General features: G+C 52.6%; 1 protein-coding gene across 8 annotated transcripts in view; it reads right to left on the bottom strand.

Annotated features, from left to right (window-relative positions):
• Positions 1 to 22262, bottom strand: part of GRIP2 (glutamate receptor interacting protein 2) — a 106627-nt gene that overhangs the window by 35977 nt on the left and 48388 nt on the right. Inside the window, exon 1 of one of the 8 annotated variants that reach the window (XM_053600152.1) lies at positions 8687 to 8809. The exons of the other annotated variants lie outside the window; for them this stretch is intronic. Coding sequence (XP_053456127.1) covers positions 8687 to 8726 — 40 coding nt within the window. The 5' untranslated portion in view covers positions 8727 to 8809. Of the gene's footprint in view, positions 1 to 8686; positions 8810 to 22262 lie in introns of those variants that run through there. 8 annotated transcript variants of the gene reach the window in all.

The following is a 22262-nucleotide window of genomic DNA, read 5'->3' on the forward strand; positions in this document are numbered from 1 at the left end:
TCTGTAAAAATGAGTTTTATTTCCACCTCTCTAAGTGTTGAGCCTTTATTTCTCTTCTTAGCCAGCACTCCAGTGCAGAGCAGACAGAATGGTCACAGAGACCATCTCTGCCTCTCTGCCAGCATAAGCCCCTTTATTCTTGATGTGTGAGGTTTTCCTTATTTTTCTGTAGTGCAATTCTGCACTTCAAAGAAGTTTGAAGCTGGAAGGTTTTCAGGTCACCTGCTCCAGTGTAATGCCAGAGTCTCAGCCTCCCTTGTTGTGTACACTGTGCTTGTTCTGGGTTCTCCATGTCCTGACCGAGAACAGAAGGAAGTCACTCATCTGGCACTGGCCATGCTGTGTGCACACCACCCACACTATCTCACTCACTTCTCACAGTAACCCTGAGAGGTGGCAGGTTCTCCCATCACACCTACTGGACAGACAAGGAAACTGAGGAGCAGAGAAGGGAAGTCTTTGGCAGAGGCAGATTCTACCTAGAGCCAGGACCAGACCCCAGGCTCCCTTAACCAGGTTCTTTTCCCCACATTCCTTTTCCAAGCCTCCTATCTCAGAACTGGGCTGACAGGGGCTAGGGCAGGCACTAAAGTGAGAATTGACAAACCATCAAGCTGGTGGGCTCACCTGTGCTGCCTCAGGAGCTCATCACTCCCAGGCACCGGGCACATCCCACCAGGGTTCTGCTCCTTCCTCAGGCCTCACCTGCACATGCCCCCTCCTGCCCTTGAAGAAGGGCCCCTGTCACACTGCCCTCTGTGGCTCCAGCTTAGCCCAGTGTTAAGAGGCTAGCAGCGGTTCTCAACCTGTGGGTCATGACCCCTTTGGGGGTTGAACGACCCTTTCCCCTTTCATAGGAGTCACCTAAGACCATCGAAAAACACATAGTTTCGATGGTCTTAGGAACCGAGACACAGCTCCTCATGTGTGGGGGTCACCACAACATGAGGAACTGTATTAAAGGGTCAGGGCATTAATTAGGAAGGTTGAGAACCACTGGGCTACAGGGTCAGCCAGACTGAGATGTTCACTGGCTGTGGGAAGGTCACTCCCTTCCTCATGCCTCATGGCCATAGCAAGACCTGACCCACACATCCCTCAGAGGCAGCACAAGAAAGAAGGCTGGAGATGGATCAGCCCTGGCAGGTGGCAGAAGACACTTGCTTTATTCCAGCCAGGTCTTTTTCATGAGGAGGAGGAGGAGGAACAGATTAGGGTTCAGCCAGGGTAAGTAGGTAGATGAGGGTTCAGCCAGGGTAGATAGCTAGGTAGGCCCTACCCAGGCCAGGGTCAGAGTCTCCCTGGGTTAAGGTCAGGACTCAACCTGGGCTAGGGCCCAATCTGAGGTCAGATTAGGAGCTCAGAACCAGGAATAGCTGGGGTGGTGTCTGTGGTTCAAGGAGTAGGGCACCAGCCCCAAATACCAGAGGTGGCAGGTTCAAACCCAGCCCTGGCCAAAAATTGCAAAAAAAAAAGAACCAGGAACAGGGCTCAGTCTCTCAACCTTGGCACTACTAATATATTTTGCTGGATAACTCTTTGTGGTAGGAGGCTCTCTTTTGCATTGTAGGAAGCTTAGCAGCATCACTGGCCTCTAAACACGGGATGCCAGTAGCGCCCATGACATTAAAATTGCCAAATGTGCCCTAGGGGAACAATATTGCCCCGAAATGGGAACCACGGCTATACAGCCAGGAGCAGGGGTGGGGCTCAGCCTAGGTCAGTGAAGGGGCTCAGCCTGGGTCAGGGGAGGGACTCAGCCTGGCTCAGAGGAGCGGCTCCGCCTGATAAGGGGAGGGGCTCAGGTTGGGTCAGAGAAGGAGCTCAGCCTAGATCAGAGGAGGGACACAGCCTGAGTCAGAGGAGGGGCTCAGCCTGAATTAGGGGTGAAGCTCAGACTGAGTCAGGGGTGGGGCTCAGCCTAAGTTAGCAGCTTTAACTTGGGCCTGTGGAAGCCTTCCCCACCTGCAGCTCTAACACTGTAAAAGGTCCCAGCTCTCCAGCCAGCCCGCTTTGCTACACCAGGGTTGGGTTTGCCAGCTGGTAAATAACAAATCAAGTAGCAGTTAAGCCCAGAATCATTTCCAGCGCCCCTGGAGTTTGGGCCCCCAGGAGCGCCACTCGCCAGCCGCCCCTCTCGCCTCCAGTTCTCCTCAGCCCACTTATTAGGAAACACCCCATTAAGTATAATGCCTCCCATCGCAGTTCCCTGATAACGCACTAGATTCAACAAGATGTTTCTGAGCTAATAAAATTAAAAAGACTGGGTTCTATCAACTGTGTGACAGAGAACGTCTGTGGTATTTCATGAGGGCAATTCTGGAATTAAAATCTGTCCTATCATGTACAAATTAGACTCTGTCACTGGAAAATCCCTCTCTGCTCCACTGTCCTGGGAAGACCAGGGATAAGCTAGCGAGCTCCGGGTTTATGAACACTGAGTGGTGGGGGTGGGGTGGAGGTGAGAGGATTATCTCTTAAGAAAAAGACAAGAAAGCTGAGGCCCAAGTTCACCAAATTCAGAGCAGCAGAATCCCAAAGAATGGAGCTGGAGCTGTGAGTCCTGATATTAAAAACACGAGTTAGACACCAAACTGAGGGACGATGGCGTCCCCAAATGCTGAATGCTGAAGCAAAGGAGGCACAGCATCCACCCATTTCCGGGTGTCTCCGTGGTGCCTTCCAAGTTTCTATTTTTTTTTTAGGTTTTTTTTCTTTTTTTTTTTTTTGAGACAGGGTCTCACCCTGTTGCCGAGCTGGACCACAGTGGAGTCATCATAGCTCAACTACAACCTCCAGCGCCTGGGCTCAGGCCATTCTCCTGTCTCAGCCTCCCAAGTTGCTGGGACTACAGGTGTCCACCACCACATCTGGCTAATGTTTCTTGGCCCCCCAGAATGCTAGGGTTGCGGGTGTGAGCCACCACCCCAAGTTTGTCTTTAACCCTGCCGCTCCTCCCTTTTCTCATTCCAGTATTCAGATTTTGCTCCAGGGAACTACCCAGGGCTGACCTGGGCTGCACTGACACCTTGGGGACGTCTGAGATACAGAAGTCTGCTGGGCTCCACTCAGAGTGGTTGTAACCACCTCCTATCTACTGTTTTTTTGCTGGGTTTGGGCTCAGGCTTTGAGCTGCCTCTTTTCCCAGCTTTCAGGGGGACATGACTGTGTGCTGCAAACCAAGATTCATACCACTGTGTGCAAAGACTCAGTGGACAATAGGGGAGGACTTGAGACTCTTCTCTAGGGTAGGCAAGTGCACTTTAGGGTGTGGCCCTGATGACTTCTTTTGGAGGTTAAGAGGCCACTCAGGATATATGAGTTGCCAGATAAGAGGATTCTGAATATCCAAGACCTACCCTACCACACTCAAAAAACTGCCCAGAAGGCATGCTACAATGTTTGCTGATGCCTGTTGGGGGAGGGAGGATCTCATGCCCCATTTTCACAAACATCCTCAAGTGGGGGGAAACTGAGGCAGCACTCCAACCAAAACCTAAAGCAGCCTCAGAACTACCAATTGGCTGCGTTACTTGAGTCTCTATTTCTCCATCTGTAAAAATGGAGGCGTCTCTCCCATTGCTGACTCCAGCTGGCCTGGGCTTGAGAAGTTGAGGGCATTACTTTATTTATAGAAAACTCCAAGGGGGAGGGGGGGTTAGACCCTACTCCCCTTCTTCAGAGAACATTCTCGTTCTCTCCCACACTCTTTCTCTTTTTTGTTCTGGGACCTGATAATTATATGCTTAGAGATGAAGGCTTTTCAAAAACATCTTTCCCACCAATTTTCAGCTGGAAACGTGCATAAAAAAACAGAGATATTTTTATCCAAGTGGTTTTTTTTTTTCCTGTCTCCTCCTTCCAGCAATGGGCGAGTATGAGCTTTTGCCTTCAGTCAATTGTCCTGCAGGAACTCGCATCAGAGGGAAATTCATTTCTGCAGTGATGCCTGCCAGTCCCCGCAACTGCAGGCTCGGCGAGCTGGGGGAGTAGAGGGACCCACAGACCTGTACACCTGGTACCCGGCTCCACGCTGCGGCTGGGTGGGTGGGCCTCTTTTTTATTTTATTTCCCTAGAAGTCTTTGCTAATTTGCCTTCATTATCTCCCTCTCTCTGGGACCCTAGGGGGGTATTGAGCTTTGACAAAGGGAAAAGGAAGTCAGCTACTTGCCAGGCTGTCTCTGCCAGGGTCTTGCCTAAGCCGGATGGCAGGAAAGGGGCTGGAGGGACTGGGCTGGGCTGTAAACTCGGGGAGCCTGTCTGACGCCTTGTTCTGTGAGCCTTTGCGGAGGGAGCACTGGGCATCTGGGAGGTGCCCCTGGTAACAAGTGCCCCGATACTCAGCAGGACTGAGGGAGAGAAGGGCCCCCCCAGTACTGCACCACCGAATGGAAGAAGTTGCCAGTACCATGGGAAGGGAAGGATAAGTTTGGGAATCTGGCCTATATGGGATTGAGATTCTAATTCCACCACCAACTGGCTAAGGGATCTGGGACAATCGCTTCCCTCTGAGTCTCAGGTTTCTCCTCTGCAAAAACGGGGTGCTGGCACCCCACAGGTTGATTGGAGGGACTGTGAGACTATGTGGTACACAGAATCCAGGCAGCACAGTAGTTTTCGTCCTGCCCCCTGCTCACCGCACTTAAGGGTTTCCCCAGATTCGACCTGGTAACAACTCTAATTAAAGGATGGATACTGTGCTACACTTTATAAGCGTGATCTCATTTAAGCCTCCCCACTTTTGAGGTAGTATGATTGCTATTCCCATTGTACAGATGAGGAAACTCAGGCATAAAGAGGTGAAGTGATAGTCCATGATAAGGATCAGGGCCAGCATTTGAACCCAGGCCTTGCCCTAAGAACTTGAAAATTATTACCACTTTGCATGGAAGGATCAGATCAACTTGGCAACAGCACATTTTCAAAGAAAAAAAGAAGAAATGTATCAATAGATTAAAAAAAAAAAAATTGGCCCCTGATTCACTTGTTGCCAAGGATTGCAAAAGAAAATATTAAAAAGTAGCCCCAGGTCTTGGACCCCTTCCTAGGTCAGGACTGTTCCCAGCGCTTACTCAGTTAATTCTCTCAAGAGCTGCAAGGGAGGCTCACTGATTGACCTATTTTATAGGTAGGTGATTGAGACCCAGAGAAATCACTCAGCTGGTGAAATGCAGAGGGACCTTACCCTGGTTTCTCCTTAACCCTCAGTTCCATTCTCTATCTCCAAACCGAAGAGCAACAGATCCCCAGACAGGGGACACCTGGGCCAGAAGGAGCCATGGCATCACCTGGAGCAGGTGCCAGCTCCACAATCCTCCTTCCACACAGCATGTGGGGCCCAGGTCCCTCCTATCGGCCATGGCAGCTGAGCCTGCCCAGTGGACCTGAAGCCACACTAGCCAACATTCCTCCCCATGGGGAGGCGGCAGCTCCCACAACAAGTGGGAGAGGGGTCACAGGTTCAAGTTGGGGCTTGGCCTTCTGCATGCTGGGTCCTGCCTCACTCTGAAACCAACTATCTGGAGGAGCATGACCTTAAACTTGGGTCAGCAGTTTCTCAAGCAGCTGCCTCATTGAGAGTAAAAGCGAAAGTCCTCACTTTGACTGACAGTCCCCAGCATCCCATCCCTCAGCTCCTAATAATGCTCTCCTCTTCCCTGGCCCGGCTCTAGGACTCTGGGCTCCTCTCCAGACCCATGCCTTCCCCAATGCCTTTGCACTGGCTGTTCCCTCTGCTCAGAACACTCTTCCCAGCCATCCACAAAAGTCACACCCTCATCTCCTTCCAGAACTTATAGAAACGTCACCTCATCAGGGAGGCCCTCCTGGTCAGCCTGTTTGAACTTACACACCTACACCTCCAACCTCCAGCATCACCCCTCACCTCCCTCGAAGATTTGGGTTTCCTCCAAACGATCAACACACCTCCCTTTCTTTTGAATGCGTAATGATCTTATGTATTATCTGCCTTCACTCACCGGGATGTCTGTTTGCTCCCTGCTGCATGTGGTGTATAGTATGTGCTCAGAAAATATTTTTAAAAATTCAATTTCCATTTACAGATTAGAAGAATAAGGATCAAAGAAGTAGGAGCTGCTAAGGTCAGAGAACAGGAAGAGGCAGAGCCAGGCGGCAAACCCAGCACTGCCCCCCGCCCCTCCCCCTGCAGGCTCCCAGCTACTAACCACTGAGCTTCCCTCATGGACAATCCCTGCACAAAGCAGGAGTCAGGCCTGCCAAGAGATCTCAGGGCTGAGAGGTGGCATTGGTGAGGGACCCTTAGAGAAGCGGGTGGCCCAGGACACCCGGCAGGGTCCCTTCACACGTGCACACGCCCCACCCTGCCTGAGCTTCCTAGGCCCTGCTGGGCAGCAAGTGCCCACTTAGACCTAGCAAGCCCTGGGAACAAAGGCATCTTTGTGGCTGAGGAGTCAGAGTAGGCCTCCCAGTGCTCCAGGCAGGAGGGTGAACTGGGGAGGAGCTTCCACCAAAATCCGTATTCAAGCCTACTGCGTGCCCCAGTCCCTGCCTCCGGAGACAGGTCACAGTCACTTCCTACAAGAGCTGTGGGGTTAGTGGTGGGTGAACAAAGCTCCCAGGAGGGAGACTGGACATGCCCAGGATGTGGGGCCTGAGAAGGGACCCATCCAGCAGAGTCCTTCAGGAGCAGAGAAAGGGCACGTCCCACAGAGCCCAGCTCCAATCCTGGCTCTCACTGAGGAGCACAGCTGGCGGGTTGGCTTCTCAGGGCCTTAGTCTTCTCCTCTGCAAAGTGTGGAGCTGTATGGAGTGGTCTTCTGCTGGCCACCCTCCCGGGGAGGACATATGATCAGGCCTGGACAATCCAAAGCTCAGTGATCAGTAAGGGATGGGCATACAATTCAAGCTGGATGAATGAGAGTGGTTTTCTAAAACCACTGGAAACAGGCTTTTTCCTTAGAGATGACTGAGCTGGTTGGCCTTAAGCTTGAAGGTGCCAGGGCCCCTTGGACGTCTCAAGGACAGGAGAGTGCCTAGAAATGAAGCTCACCTAAAGGGAAGCAGAGCAGATGGACAGACCCAGAGTCCTAATGATGTTAACTAGCACCTGAATCCCACTGTGCCTGATGCTCCACTCTGGACTTTTCTAGAGAAGAGCCTTGGTGCTGATGCCAACAGAGGCAGGTGTGATCATGAGGCTCTGAGACCTGGGAGGAGACTACCGTGAGGGCTACAGTCATGAAGGTGGATGCAAATAAATCAGCAGAGAGAGAAAGTGCCAGAGAGGACAGGAAGGGGCTTGACTGCCAGGCTCAGGAGCTGTGAGCTAGCTCCCTCCGTGGTAGCACAGGGATGGAGGTCAGGAGGCCAGGGAAGAGACTGGGGCAAAGGCCCAGGCAAGTGATGCGGGGCCTGGGCAGAAGTTTTTGTCATAAGCCTATAAAGAGGGTGAAGACCCAGGTAAAGTCTCTAGGGCACTGCTGCCCTTATGGCTCTGACCATGACAGACCAAGGTAAAGCTACTCACCTGGGCCTTGGGTTAAAAAGACAATGCTCCTTGGCCAGGAAGGCAGCGCTCCACTTATAGTGCCATTGGCCAGGGGGACAGGCCCATAGGATCTAATCCCAGCTTTGTCATTTCTGGCTGTGTAACCTTGGATAAGACTTAACAGCTCTGTGCCTCAGTTTCCCCCACTGTAAAACAGGGAGAATAGCAGTACCCAACTCATGGTGGTGTGAGGATTAATTGAGAAACTGTACAGAAAGAACTTAGAACAGAGCCTGGCCCAGAAGATCTCAGCAACTGCCAGCTGTTACAATTATCTGTGTTATTGTTACCTGGGGGCCTAAGGCTGGGCCTGGGGTGACCTGTCTCTGCCCCTTGCCATAGGTGGGGGTACAGGAGCCAAAGTTCACTGGGCCCTCAGGAGTAAGGTCAGGGACTCTGCTATAGAGGTCTTCTGGTACCAATCCCAGCTGGACCACTGCCCTCTCTGAGCCTCAGTTTCCTCCTTTGTTCACTGAGGCCACGGTCCCTGCCCTTGGAGCTGTAGTGCAGTGAGTGCAGTACACTCTGGGCGCCAGTTAAGTCCAGCCCGGCAGACTGAGGCTGGAGAGACAGAGCGTCATGTCTGCCCTCCCTGGGTTCCAGCCTTAGTCCACCCAGGACTGTGGCAGCTGCATCCCCGACCCCCATACTCCCAGAGCCCCAGGGGCTCCCTGCCCAGACGCCAGGACCAGAGGTTCTCCTCCTGTTGTGGTTCAGCCCCCCGCCCGCCTGGCACAGGAAACTCCACACCACCCTGACCACCCTGACCCCCAGCCTTGGGTTCTTTCCCTTACTCCCCCCAGACAGCCTGTGGGTCCTGAGACTGGGCAAAAGCCCTCACTCACGCTGGGGCAGGACCAGCCTCCCTGAGTACCAGTACAAGCTGAGCACTGCCCTCGGTACCTCCAAACCTGCCTGCTCCCCCTGCCCATGCTGGACAGCCACCCTGCTGCAGGACAGCAGCCAGGGTCAGACAGACAGATGGCCTTCTCACGGGCCTGTCCCGGCCAGGTGTGCCCCCACCCCTACTCTCCCTGGGTTTGCAGGGAGTGGCAGTCCAGTCTTAGCCATCCCAAACCCCTCTCTCTGGGCAGAAGCTCCAGAGGGACCAGAGTGTTCAGCCCCTGCACTCTGCCTACAGACGCCCCATTACATACCCGCTTCTTCAGGGGTCTCCCGGCTGAGCCCACACAGCATGTCTGCTATTGTCTCCCCTGCTGCCCACCAACTCCCTTAGGAGCCACGCTGTGCGGCCCTCCCTCCCCTCCCCAGGGAGGGGCTGTGGGAAGGAGGCTGGCGGCTCCCACTGGCTGGGCACTGAGTCCACCCACTGCAGCGGGCGGCTCTCTGCTTAAAGGGGACATGACTTTCGTCATGGTTGGCTCCAGGACAGAGCCCGATGTCCCCCACCCCTGCAGCCTGAATCTGGACAGGAGGTCTTTGAAGATGGCATGCCTAAGGCCTCCCCCAGGGCTCCCAGGAAAACAGATCCCCGGATCCAGTTCTGCTCCTAACTTGCCCTGGGACTATGACAAATGACCACCCTCCTGGGCATCAGTTTTTCCATCTGGAAAGGGGAACAGTGTCTCCCAAACTTTTTTTTTAAGTAGCTGATTCTAACGTAATTTGCAGAATCCCAGGATGTAAACCATAAAAAACACAGCCTCTCCAATGGCACAAACAATGCCAGCGCATCTCTGCAGGTCCCAAAGTTTAGAAACCCTTGAGCTCGGAGCTCCCCAGCAGCCCTTCATACCCACCCTCTGGCCTACTCAACACCCCAGGCCTCAGTTTTCTCTCTAGTAAGATAGGGCTTAGGGAAGATAAGCTCAGCAGCCTGCCACATGGACTGTCCATGTAGCTTTCTGTGAAGACCAAGGGAGCTGGGGAGAGGATCTGCTTGCCTCTGGGCTTGACAGGCAGGGGCAGCTGGCCACAGGTTCTAGCCACAACTGCAGGCTGCCCCTCCCTGGCCCAGCTGGGCCTCAGCCCTACACACTCCTAGGATTCCTCCACACTAGCTCAGGACTGACCAGGTCAATCCTAATGGACATGCAGTCCCCTCCTTCAATGTCTGTGAGAAGAGATGGCCGACTGCCCCTACCTGCTCCAGTCTCTGTCCCACCAATGTGCTTTAGCATCAACTGAGAGCCAGCTGCTACACAGGTGCTGGGGACAAGGGTGGGGTGACAGTGACACGGGGCACTGACAATGAGAGTCAATAACCTGTACAACTGCACAGTGCATCTTGCTAAATGCAGCTGAAAACCAGACAGACTGTGACATTCTTGGCCACACACAGTAAAAGCAAGGCTCAAATTTGTGCATGTCCTGCTGCTAGTGGGAGACTGCCGCCTGGTGGCAGGGATCGGGGACTTCTGAGTTCCCTCCAAAAGAGTGATACCCACCATGGACTTTAGCCCACAATTGCTGGGCCACCCCATAGTGACGCCTGCCAGCCCAACACCAGTGGCACCTTCAGAACAATCCATGTTCTCAATCTGGGATGGGGCTACTTACACACCTCTGTATCTGCAAGTTCAAGTCCCTCCCCTATTGCCCACTTTTCAAGGTGTCTTCCCCTTTGGATGACTTCAGGTGTGTCCCAGGGGGCAGGGCCCAGGTACCTGGCAAGTTTCCCTTGAACATCAGTGAGGCCAAAGGTCAGAAAGATGCCAAGGTGTTAGCTACAGGAGGGGTGTAAGGGTCAAATTGGAGAGAGAGGACCTGAACTCAGCAGGCCTTTGCTAGAAGAATCAGATCAGGCAGAGAAGGGGGTGCCGGTTCTCAATGTGGCCCCCAGTATCCTGGCAATGGTCAAAGAGAGACTGTCAATGAAGACCCTGTACCTCACCGGGCCATTTTGGTGAAGTCCCAGCTCCAGGCAGGAGGGGAAGCATGTGAGCTGCTCTAACAGACCCCCTCTGACAGCCCCTCCAGGAGGAGGAGTGTATGGCATGTAGGCCTTCAGAGCTACATCTGCCCTTCTCTTAAGGAAACATTTGCTCTCCACAGAGACGCATTTAAATGAGTGATTAAGATTGGCAATTGGAAACCTTGCCACGTTTCTCTCTCACAGCTCCTTTGGAATTTACTTTTGCAAACAAGAAGGTACTGCAGAGGTTGCACGGTGGATTACAGGAGTGCTTCTGTTCAGAGTTTCTCGGAGCACCTGCTGTGCCAGGCAGGCACCAAGGACTGAGCTGCAAGGGGACAGGTGGGAAGCAGCATCTTCCCTCTGCTCTCCGTCCCTGACACCCCACCAGGCACATTTTCACTTGATTTTACCCAGATGTATATTCAGAAGCAACTGTCAGTCCATCTAGGAACGAGGTAGGGTTTAAATCAATAATTTGGTCACCCAGCTGCTAAAGATGGAGCCAGTAGGTCTGGTGCCCCCATCGCTGTGTTTCATGCATCTCCCTGGATTCCAGCTGGAGTGCAGAGGAAAAGCCATTGGCTCGTTCTGGGGGTCCATGAGAAGGGGTTTTAAGGATGGACTTTTAAGGATGGAAAGGACAAAGAAGGAAATTGCAGGTATGTGAATCCATGGCCCAAATCCCACGTGGCTACTGAGAAGAAGACGAGGGAAAAGTAGATAGAGCCAGGCCATGGATGGTCGGCTGAGGTCTCACTCCACCCAGTATAGTTTGAGGTCTCAGGGACCTTGTCAGAAGTTCAGGCTCTCAGGCCCCACCCAGGGGCTTCAGGTGATGCCTATGAAGTCTCAGAAGTTGTATTCAAGAGTTTGGCTTTCATCCTGCAGGCAATGGGAAGCTAAGGATGGCTGTAGGGCAAGGAGGCGAGAAGGCTTTACAGGGACTCCAGAGGCAGGGCACTGGCTGAGAGAAGAGAGGGGGATTTCCGCCTGGGGGGAGGAGGCCTGGAAATGAGCAGCGAGAGCCCCTTATGGGAGACAGCACAGGCAACACTGCTGCTTGGTCTTGCTCCAAAGATGAGCCCTCTTGTCCAGCGCCGCCAGCCTCAGGGAAGCAGAGGAAAAGGTGACAGATTTTTGAGCAGGCAAAGTGGCTGGAAGCCAGGCCTGCCAGCAGCCCAGGCTGCCAGGGACAGCATCTAACTGCTCCATGTTTCCAATGCTATAGCTGGGCAGCCTGGGGGAGATGGCAGGACCACTGAGCTGACAGGCAGTCCCCCTCCACAGTTGGGAGAGGCCCTGGCCCTTCCTCCCCCATAGGTGTGGTGAGACAATTGGAGGAAGGAATGCTGTATGACCTGGAGCGCTTGTCCATACCGTTTTGAACCTCAGCTTTCTTCTCCATCAGGCCTCCCACTTCCTCCAGGTATTAATGAAGCAGGAAATGTTCATACAGCCACCGGCCTGCCAAGGGTCTCACACCAATGCCACATAACAGACCAGAAACAGAACTTCACGGTGGCTAAGAACACGGCTCAGACATACCCAAGTTCCATTCCCAGCTCCACCACCCATGAGCTATGCAACCTGGGGCAAGTCACTTCTGTCTGAGCCAAAGTTTCCCCCTTGAGAGGAGTGAGGGGTAGAGACCTTGGAAGGATTCTGCAAACAGGGACCATCCAGTACATGCTCACTCCACACAGGGCCAGGCCTGCAGGGCTCTCATGCTGTCTCTTAATAGGACACCTCCAGCACTGGTGTTGGAACATTCCTCAGGGTGCAGAACTATCCCTCGTACTACAGGACTTCTACCACCCCAACCACACCCATCTGAGAGCAATGGCTGCTGCAGTGGGGAACCAACCCACACGGCGCAGACGGGAAAACTGAGACCCAAAAGGCCTTGTTAGGGGTCCCCACCAGCACAGTGTGGGCCTGGCCCCAGGCCTCCATCCTTCCTCTCAGACTCCAGGGCTGAGCCTGTCATACCATGGACGAGCTGTGTCCTAAGCCAGCCCTGAGTGACAGCCGGAAATGAAGTCTGGGTAGGAGGGAGGCAGAGATGGCAATTTGAGGATGAAAGATAAACACTTGATTGCTGTGGCTGTCAGTAGCTTCCGTCTCTCTCCTCACCACCGCCCCAGGAGCCAGGCCAGGACAATCGCTTGCTCCCTATCTGGTCCTCAGACCCCGAGTCTTCTTGTTAAACATTTATACATTATTAGAAATGTAGGGCAAGGGGGCCATTATTGGCCCATTTTACAGATGTGGAAACTGAGGCTTGGTTTATGATTCTACCAGCCACAGGTCAGGGCAATAGGTGATAGGCTCTTAGTGGTGCACTTTGGCTTTGTTCACTCTATCCAAGGTACCTACTCCACTCAAGGTACTCCATCTGAGGTACCTCACATCTCCCCTGCTCCCATGGTCCCTCCCCTGACTTCAGGCCAAGCTGGGCATAACTGCAGGGTAATGCTACCTAATGGACTGCTCCCAGGCTTTACACCCTAGACCCAGAGACCATTCCAGTTCCCAGCGCTGAGGGCAGGAAAACATGTAAGGTCACTGGCCAAGAGGTCTCAGGCAGCTGCGGGAGTAAAATATGACAGACTGTGGATAGACCAGGGGAGAGGAAGTTTCCAGAATGTTCAGAAAAGTCACAGCTAATATAGGCACAGCAGACACTCTGTACGGCCAGGCTCAGCATTTGACACATTTTCTCATTTTACCCCCACTTCAGAGATGAGGAAACTGGGGCCCAAAAAGGTGACACCACTTACCCTTAGTAATGCAGAGTGGAAGGGGAGCTAGGATTTGAACCCAGGCCTGACTAATGCCACCTATGCCAAGTTCCCTAAAAAATGCACACACGGGAGCGCTCTCAATAAGCCACACATGTGAGCACAGACTCAGCAAGCCCAATGTTGTCAAGCCCACATGTTTACAGGGGCTGGGGATCCCCTAACTGGGAAGGGACAAGACACCCCAAGCCCAGGAGCCTGGCCACAGATGTGGAGGCTGCTGGAGGCTTCCTTTTGAGCTCCATGCTTCCCTTGACACCTGCAATAGCTTCCTTCCTAGAGGAGAGGAGTTCCTTTCAATTATGGGAACACAACTGTGCAGAGAGACTCTCTGAAACTCAGGTTGCTCCACTAAATTGTGGACAGTGACATTTGTCTTCACAGGACTGTTTTTGTTTTTTTTAGAGACAAGGTCTCGCTCCCAGGCTAGAGTGCAGTGGCATCATCACAGCTCACTATAACCTTGAATTCCTGGGCTCAAGGGATCCTCCTGCCTCAGCCTCCCAAGTAGCTGGGACTACAGGTGCCAACCACATTCAGCCTTCACAGGGTTTCTGTTGGGAAGCTCAGCGAATGAGCAAAACATCTCAAAAACTATAGAGCTGGGGGCACACAAAAGTGGTTAGCATGACCATGACCCTGCCCTATCTTCCTGGTCACTCGTTCACCTCAAGAATGTTAAGCGCCTGCTACCCGCTAGAAGCTAAGCTGGACCAGAGGTTTCAGCAGTGAACAAAGCAGACAGGCCCTGCTGTCCTGGAGCTGCCAGTCTAGGGGAGGTGCAGAGACAAAGCCAGAAAATATATAAACAAAAATAAGGAATTTGAGATGGTTCTGAGGGCTGTGACAGAAATGGTTATGATGTCAGGACAGAGAATAAAAGGCAGGTGGTCCAGGAGAGCCTCTCAGAGGAGGTAAGATGGATGAAAAGGTGCAGAGGAAGGAAGAAAGAGGCTCCAGGCAGACAGGGTGACCCAGCCAGGGTGTCTGGGGGACAGCAGAGAGGACAGCAAGGCTGAGGCAGAGGTGGGCAGGACTCTGCTCTGAGTGTGAGGGGAGCTACCGAGGGCTTTAAGCAGTGGCGTGATGTGATGGCTATTGGAAAGGGGCTTGCAGGGGTCAGGATGGTACAGGGGTTGGGATCTGAGGGGAGGAAGTGAGCCAGGCACCGCAGAGGCAGATCTGGAATCTAGCTCCCTTCCTGCTCTGAACCTCAGTTTCCCCTGCAGTTGAACATCAAAGCCCCTCTGATGGCAGCCAGCAGAGCACCTTTGGGACAAGGCCAGGTGGCGGAGATCAGAAAGCATGAAGTCAGGATGCATCTTGATGCAAAACAGGAAGAAAAAGAAAAATGGTCACCGACCACAGACATGCAAGGCACAGAAACAGTCCCAAGTTCATGCAGAGCTGTCCCAACTCTCTGTCACCAGAGAAGTGAAAATGGAAACAGTGAGCCTCCCACTTGGCTCTCTTCAGAATGACAAATGTCACAAATGCAGACAAACAGCCAGACACAGTGGCTTACGCCTGTAATTCTAGAACTCTGAGAAGCCAAGGCAGAAGGATTTCCTGAGCTCACAGGTTCAAGACCAGCCCGAGCAAGAGCAAGATCCCATCTCTAAAAATGGCCGGACATTGTAGCGGATGCCTGTAGGCCCAGCTATTCGGGACGGTGAGGCAAGAGTGTTATTAAAAACTCATTTGCCACCTGGAAGAAAAACTCAGACCCCACTTCGGGTATAAATCAGATGGTGATTTATTATACCTGCACAGGCGGGTCGCTGCCCCAAAGGGCAAACAGCCCCGAAGAGAAAAGCAGGCTGTCTTTTATACATTTTTGTGCTGTGTTGGCAGGCAAGCTGGAGAGCACAGAAGCAGAACGTGGTGGTTGGTTAGCTCAGGGGGTAGCTCGGAGCAGGGTTACAGTCAGGGGGGCTGGTTGGCTCAGGGGGTTACATCATGACAGCTGGCATGGGGACAAACTTGGCTTGGGAAATTTTGCTTAAGTAAGCTTTTCACCATTGTTTAGCTATTGCTAGGGGGTTGGGTAAGTTCTACCATTGTTTTACCTGTGGCTAGGAGTCTTTGGGAACTCAGGGAACTTCCTTGTTGTATTCTGAAACCTGTTTGAGGAATTAACCCAAGGGGGGGCGTTGAGATGTGCAGGGACTCAGGCTGAGACAGTTAGGGGTCCTTTTGCTGGTTACTACAAGAGGACCACTGGAGCCCAAGTGAGTCTGAGGGTGCTGTGAGCTATGATGCCATGGCACTCTACCCAGGTTAACAGAGTGAGACCCTTTCTCAAAAAAAAAAAAAAAGCAAACATGCAAACAGCAAATGCAGTGCTGATGAAGATGTAGAGAGATGGACAGTCGTGAACTGCTAGTGGGAAATAAACTGAGGGAGCCACACTGGCAGCGCCTGGCAGGGTCTGGCCACCCCGTATTCCAGTACCCTCACTCCTGGAAGTTATTGCCGAGGAATCCCTCCTCCTCATCCATAGGTCCCTAAAGGGAAGGAACTCTGGAAAATGTAGTTGGTGAAGGTGACGTGGGTCTCCACCCCAGGAAAGGGGATGGGTAACACGTGGCGGCTGTTAGAGACACAGCGGCCAGAAGCACAGCCACATGGATCAATCTTAGAAAACCGACCATCCAGTTAAAACATGAAAGGAGTAGAGTGAGGGAGGGAGGAAATGAAAGAAGTAGAGAGTGAGGGAGAGAAGAAAGACTGAAAGGAAAGAAGAAAGGGAGACAGAATAAGAGCTACCCCACAATATCATTTATACAAATTAAAAACAGACACAGAAAACATTCTGCAAGTGTGTATACACTGTAAAGACCTACGTCACCCACTAAAGATTTAGAGAGAAGAAACTGGGGGTGGGGTTACAGCATGAGGAAGAAAAATAAGATAAAATGCAACCGTGAAGGCACTGGGATGACCCAGAACCATGTGTGCTTTGAACTAAAAATTTAGCTCAACCTTCAGAGCCTGGGGTCAAAAATAAAAAATAAATAGGTGCCTTGGGAGGCATATTAAGAAGTTGGGGGGCAGCGCCTGTGGCTCAAAGGAGTAGGGTGCCGGCCTTATATGCCGGAGGTGGCGGGTTCAAACCCAGCCCGGGCCAAAAAAAAAAAGAAGTTGGAACTCTATCTTGAGGACTGGGGAGCCATAAAAGAGTTTGGAAGGAGAGAAGGATAGTCAGCTAAATGTCTTAGAAAGCTAACTTGATTGGGTCACCAGATGGTCCCCAGGCACAGGGTGAGGGCCTCAGCTGACCTGTCAAGCTTTACCCATCCTCCTCTCCTAGAAGTCACTCTGACTTTGCCTATCTGCCCTTTCTGCCTTCTTAACAGAAAGCAAAACAAGGGGTGCGTTCAGCCTCACCTCTAGGAAAAAGCGGTATATATGCCCCAATCTCAGTGTGGCGATCTCTAGGAGTCAAGAGACCCAGTCCAGCTGTTGCTCACACTGGGCCCACTGCAGCCCAAGAACGTTACATCCATCCGGGCATCAGCATTTCTTATAGAAGGGACAATCCCCAAGGAGGATCTGCTACAAACCCAAACAGGGGACCAAAGACTCGGGAATACTCTGAAGAGGAGTCAAAGAAAGCTGCCTGGTGGAGGCCGTGTCTGAGCCCACTCTTTCAGGTCAAAGGAAGTGAAGACTCATGTGGGAAGGGCCTTCCAGGCAAATGACACAGCCTGGGTAAGGGGAGGGAGGCAGGAAGATGTCCGGTAAGTGTAAGGAAAGGCACTCACCAGTGTGGCTAGGAGCAAAGTGCCCCAAAGAGCAGGTGGGCAGCACCACAGGTGGGGCTGAGTCTTCCAGAGAGACATTCTACAGGGTGGAGAAGCCATGGGGGCGTTTCTGGCCCCGTGACTCACCATGTGGGTAGTCAGTAAGGAGGAGCAAGCTCTCCTGAGGCCTCCCCAGGGAGGACACGAGAAACCATGCAGTCAACACGCAGACCACGCTGCCAGGAGCAGCTCCCTCTGGCCTCTACACTCTGAGTTAGTTGCAGCAACGCCCCCTGGTGGCAGTAATCAAGGCAATGACGGGCAGAGTGCAGGGGCAGAGACAGCCTTTGGTTCCAGGGTCAGCTTGTGGCTATCACTGTGCCTGGAATCCCACTATCCACTATCCACTGCCTAAATCAAGCATCACCCTCTGTCCAAACGCAAATGCCCTAGAGGGAAGGGAGCATTTATTGAGCACCTACGAGGTACCCAGCACTTTATATATACAGTGTCTCCTAGAATCTTTCAAAAGCCTTATGGTCACTACTAATATGAAGCCCATGGATGATCTAATACATGTCCACATAAGAGAAAAACTCAATTCAATTCAAGTTGGGAGAAGGGGCAAGGAGGGATGGGGCAGAGAGGAGGAGGGAGGGGGATGGGTGTGCTCCCACTTAATGGGCAGGATGGCCCCAGCGCATGGCATAACTCTTGGGGGCAGGGGGGGACACAGTTATAAGAGGGACTCTCCTTAACAAGTGCAAACATTGTAACCTATTTCTTTGTAACCTCAAATTAACCTGAAATAAAAATTAAATTAATTAAAAACAAAAACCAAAAGCCTTATGAAGTAGGCATTGCTGATCTCATTTTTACAGACGAGAAACTAAGGTGAAGAAGAGAGGGGAAGAGACTTGGCCAGGGCTGCTCAGCTGGGATGGGTAGAAGGTCAGACCGTCAGAATCCAGCGTTCCCTCCCCAGGTCCATGCTGTTCCCCTCGACGAAAATGCACTTCCCTGCTTTTATCCCTAGCATCCAAACTAAACACCCACAACCCAGAAGTCCACTCTGACCACACCAGGTGGGTCCCCCTTCACCCTCTCTCAGCCCTTCTTCCGGGGCCCTTCCTCTGGGCTTTTTCTCCACCTGTTCTTTCCACCAAACAGGACCCTCACCCACCTCACCTGCTGATTGTGACTCACAGAGCTTTGCACACAGAATGTGATACACAGTGTTGCTGAATACATGAAAGATAAATAAATGATAAAAACAGGCAGTCCCTGAGTTACAAACATCCAACTTAGATACAACTCCCACTAACAAACACAGTCTGTTACAGGTAACAGGTAAAGGGACCTATTCCAACTTACATAAAAATTCAACTTAAAGAACAAAGCTACAGACCTATCTCCTGTTTCCTAACCAGGAAACTGCCTGTATACATTATCTCTGAATTGCCAGTTGGGAAGAAACCAATAATTCAGTCTGATGTAGGAATCTTCTCTGCTGTCTAGCACAGCTTTCATAGCCCCAGGAATGGGGAGCTCACCACCCGTGAGCAGCCCACCCTACTCCTGAACAACTGGTTGTAAGGAGTAACAATCGTCCTATTAGCCCAGTTTTAGACTATCTCTCTCCCTGTAGTGCCCCCAGCCCCATATTTTAGCCTCTGAGCCCCAGTGAGGTCACAGCTCAGAGTCTGGATGTGGCTTCAGTGGGGAGCTGGTATGTGGCTGGCAAGGTGGGTGACCATTCATCCCAGCATTCTGAGGCCACTTCCAAGGGAGCTCCTCCCAGATGCCACTACATGTGACCATGCCAGACATACATCCTCTATGCCCAGGGCCTCATCAGACAAGTGGGGAAACCAAGGCTCACAGCGAAAAGAGAACATAAGCCTCCACTAATGACCACTTGGCCCCTGCCTGGTCCCCTACCAATTTCCTACTACTTCTCACCTCCAGTGTCATTTATTTCAGTTCCACAAGGTTAGGAGGAACAGTCACCTCATTTTTACAGATGGAAACTGGAGCCCAGGGGGAACTCAGGCCTCTGGCTTCAAAGCCTTAAGTCATAGTTCAATTTACACACATTCATAAAAAGGCTCTGTGGATATGTGACAGTTGCACAGGTGGAAACTTTGTGCCCTTGTACTGGACTTGAATATTGAAAGAGAACCCTGGCAAAGTGGATGAAGGGTGGCCCCCCAAGCAGGGTGATAATGTGGGAAAGACCCAGGCAGCCCAGCTGAGAATATGCTGGTGAGAATGGGAGCCCTCAGGGTTTGGGGGTGGGTCCTGGCAGAGACCATTTGTTGGAGGACAGGGCCTGACCCTGAGGTTTCCAGGCCAGTGCCTGCTGCCTGAAAGCTCAGGCCCCACCTTGGTGTATGGCCCCCCAGCACTGTGAAGAAAGAATCCTTGGGAGGTTACCACCTGGCGTCTCAAACCAGCCAGCCCTCCCCTCCAACCTCCCCTCAGTGCCCAGCACAGAGCAGGCAGAGCCAATTCCCACCTCCTAGCCTGTGCGTCACAGCACCCAGGAAGGCCCTCTTCCTAACTCCTCCTGGCCAAATCCCACGTTCTCCAAGATCGCACCACTGTCCCTCCCCTACAGTAGCCCTCCCTGACCCTCCCGAGGTCCTCCTGCTTACTACCTCATTTGGGTCTCCAGAGTCATGTGCTCGGTCCCACTCTGTCAACTCCCCAGATGTCCCATCCTCTTCTTTGCCCTTCTGTCCCTGGAAAAGCCTAACACCACTGTGGTGGTGAAGAGTGAGGGGCAATGTTGTCTGTCGCCCTCCCAGGAACAGCAACACTAGGGCCTTAGAGTGGCCCTGACTTCAAGTCCTGGCTCTGCCTCCACCTCCAACTGGCTGGGTAACCTTGAGCAAAACAGCCCTCAAGTATAAAATGTATAAAATGGGGGTATACTGTGGGCCGAGGGGAGGAGGAGCATAGTCCCCGGAGGCTGCTTCACTTCCCATCTCAGCCAGCCCAGGACTCCTTCACCTCCATCCCCTGCTTGAATTCCAAATGACCCTGGGCTGCTTCTAAACCTCACACAAACCCTTCTCACCTAACTCACGCTGCAAATGGGGCAGCCAGACACAGTGATAGGCAGGGACCTTGCCCAAGGTCGTCCTGCAAGGATCCTAGCTGCCCCACTTGCAAGACTGTGAGAAGTTGCTGGCCGCGTGCCCCATCTCATCCGCCCACCTGCCCACCACATCTGCTGATGAGTCACCGTCACCCCGGCCAAGACAGTGAGACGCTGGGACTAGAGAGTCAAGGTCAGCCCAAGGGGACTGAATGTGTAGGTGGTGGGAAGCAGCAAGGTTTCTAGTCCCAGGAGAGCAGGTCTGGGGGAAGAGGGGAAAATGAGGCTGAGGGGCAGGGTCCTGCTCAAGGACCCACAGAGAGTTGGGGATTCGGGGTTAGCCTCTGTTTCCTGGCTGATGGATGTTCCTTTCGCTCCATCAGACCATTTCCCCAGGCAGGGAGACAGGCCTGGCAGCCTTCACAATTATCCAGGCAATTAAGACAGGCAGATGGGCCTGCTGGATTGAACACGCAAGCTGACAAGCGGAGACAAGGCAGGGACAGGAGCTGACGAGATCAGCACAGGTTCCAGAGGAGGCGCAAGCAAGGCTAATATGCAGTTGGGACATCCACCCAACGGGTGTGCCCGGAAGCAGGTAGCACCTGGCCTGGTCTGCCTGCTCTGTCCTGCTGAGACCTCCCCAGGCCCTGCACTCAACTGCAGGCTGTGCTCTGCAAGAAGGAACAGACAGGGTGGGGCATAGGCAGAGGTGATGACCAGGTGGGGAGGGCCTGCTCAGCCTGGAGCACAGGACCTTGCAGAGCTCCATCACCGCCTCTGCAGGGCTGTCCCTGGACAGGGGCAGCAGACCAGTGGCCACATATTGGGAACATGCAGGTCCCCTTGCTACCAGGATGGGAGGCTGAATAAACTGACGAATGCATCTGATTGGACTTAGGTTTTTGCCTGGAGTGGGCTCAAATGCCATTTCCTTCCTAAATGTGTAATTCTGCAAAGTAACTTCCTTCTTCAGCCTCACTTGCCTCAGCTGCAAAATGGGGCGATTTAAATCACACGAGAAAATACATGTGAAGTGTTTAGCACAGTAAGTGCCTGCCAGTAAACGCTGGAAGAACAAAGCACAGGTCCAGAGGTTTGCTCCAGGCTGCTGGGATTCTGCAATTCCAGGAACAATTATAGGACAACAGTTCATCCCTGTCTTCTTAAGAAAGAAAGACATGCCAGGGTCTCTGAGACACTGTGGCTGCTCTGAAATTCTGGAGCCCCTGGGCATGGAGGAGGGCAACGGCTTAGGAGTTGGCTGCTGGGCCAGCACTGGAGGGAGGGTGCTTGTTTCCCTGCTGGGAGTCAGATCTGAGACCCCAACATGACTGCAAGGAGAAATGCCAGGAGTGGGATGTGAAGGCAAGTCGGAGGACAGCCCGGTTAAGGAGCGGAAGGAAGAAGTGAATGAGGAAGAAGTGAATGATTTGTCACAAATGTGCCTCATGGAGGGCACACAGGCAGACACAGTTCGGCAGGACAAGGACTGTCTTGTTCCCTGTTGTATCCCTCGAGGGTTAGAACAGTACCTGACACATAATAGGTGTTCAATAAATATTAGTTGACGGAGTGAATGACACAGGCTATTCTCCTGTTTCAACATCCATTGACTTTTGCCGTCCTGCAGCCCTGGCTCCTCGCCTCTTGTCTGGACCCCACCCCAGCCTCATCCTTGCAGCCCCACCTGTGGCAGCAGACCAAAGCCTTCCTCCATTCTCTCCGGCTCAAGGACCTCCCATGACTCCCCTGCACTCAGGACAGAGTCCACCTCCACAGCTTCCCACCTCCTCTACCTTGGCTCCCTTCTCTCCCCACATCCTTCATGTTCCCTGAGGTGGATGTTTCAAGCCTCCAGATGTTTGCACAAGCTTTTTTCCCTGGAAAACTCCTACTCATCCTTAAGATCCCACTTTGGGCCTCCCCTGACCTCTCTCAATTAAAATCATTGCTTCCAGCTGGACGCCATGGCTCACATCCGTAATCCTAGCACTCTCGGAGGCCCGAGGCAGGTGGATCACTTGAGCTCAGTAGTTCGAGACCAGCCTGAGCAAGAGCAAGACCCTGTCTCTACTAAAAATAGAAAAACTAGCCAGGCATGTTGGTGAGCACCTATAGTCACAGCTACCCTGGAGGCTGAGGCAAGAGGATTGCTTGAGTCCAGGAGTTTGAGGTTGCTGTGAGCCATAATGCCACAGCACT

Source organism: Nycticebus coucang, chromosome 8 (genome assembly GCF_027406575.1).
Source record: "Nycticebus coucang isolate mNycCou1 chromosome 8, mNycCou1.pri, whole genome shotgun sequence".
In the NCBI taxonomy this organism is placed as follows: domain Eukaryota; kingdom Metazoa; phylum Chordata; class Mammalia; order Primates; family Lorisidae; genus Nycticebus; species Nycticebus coucang.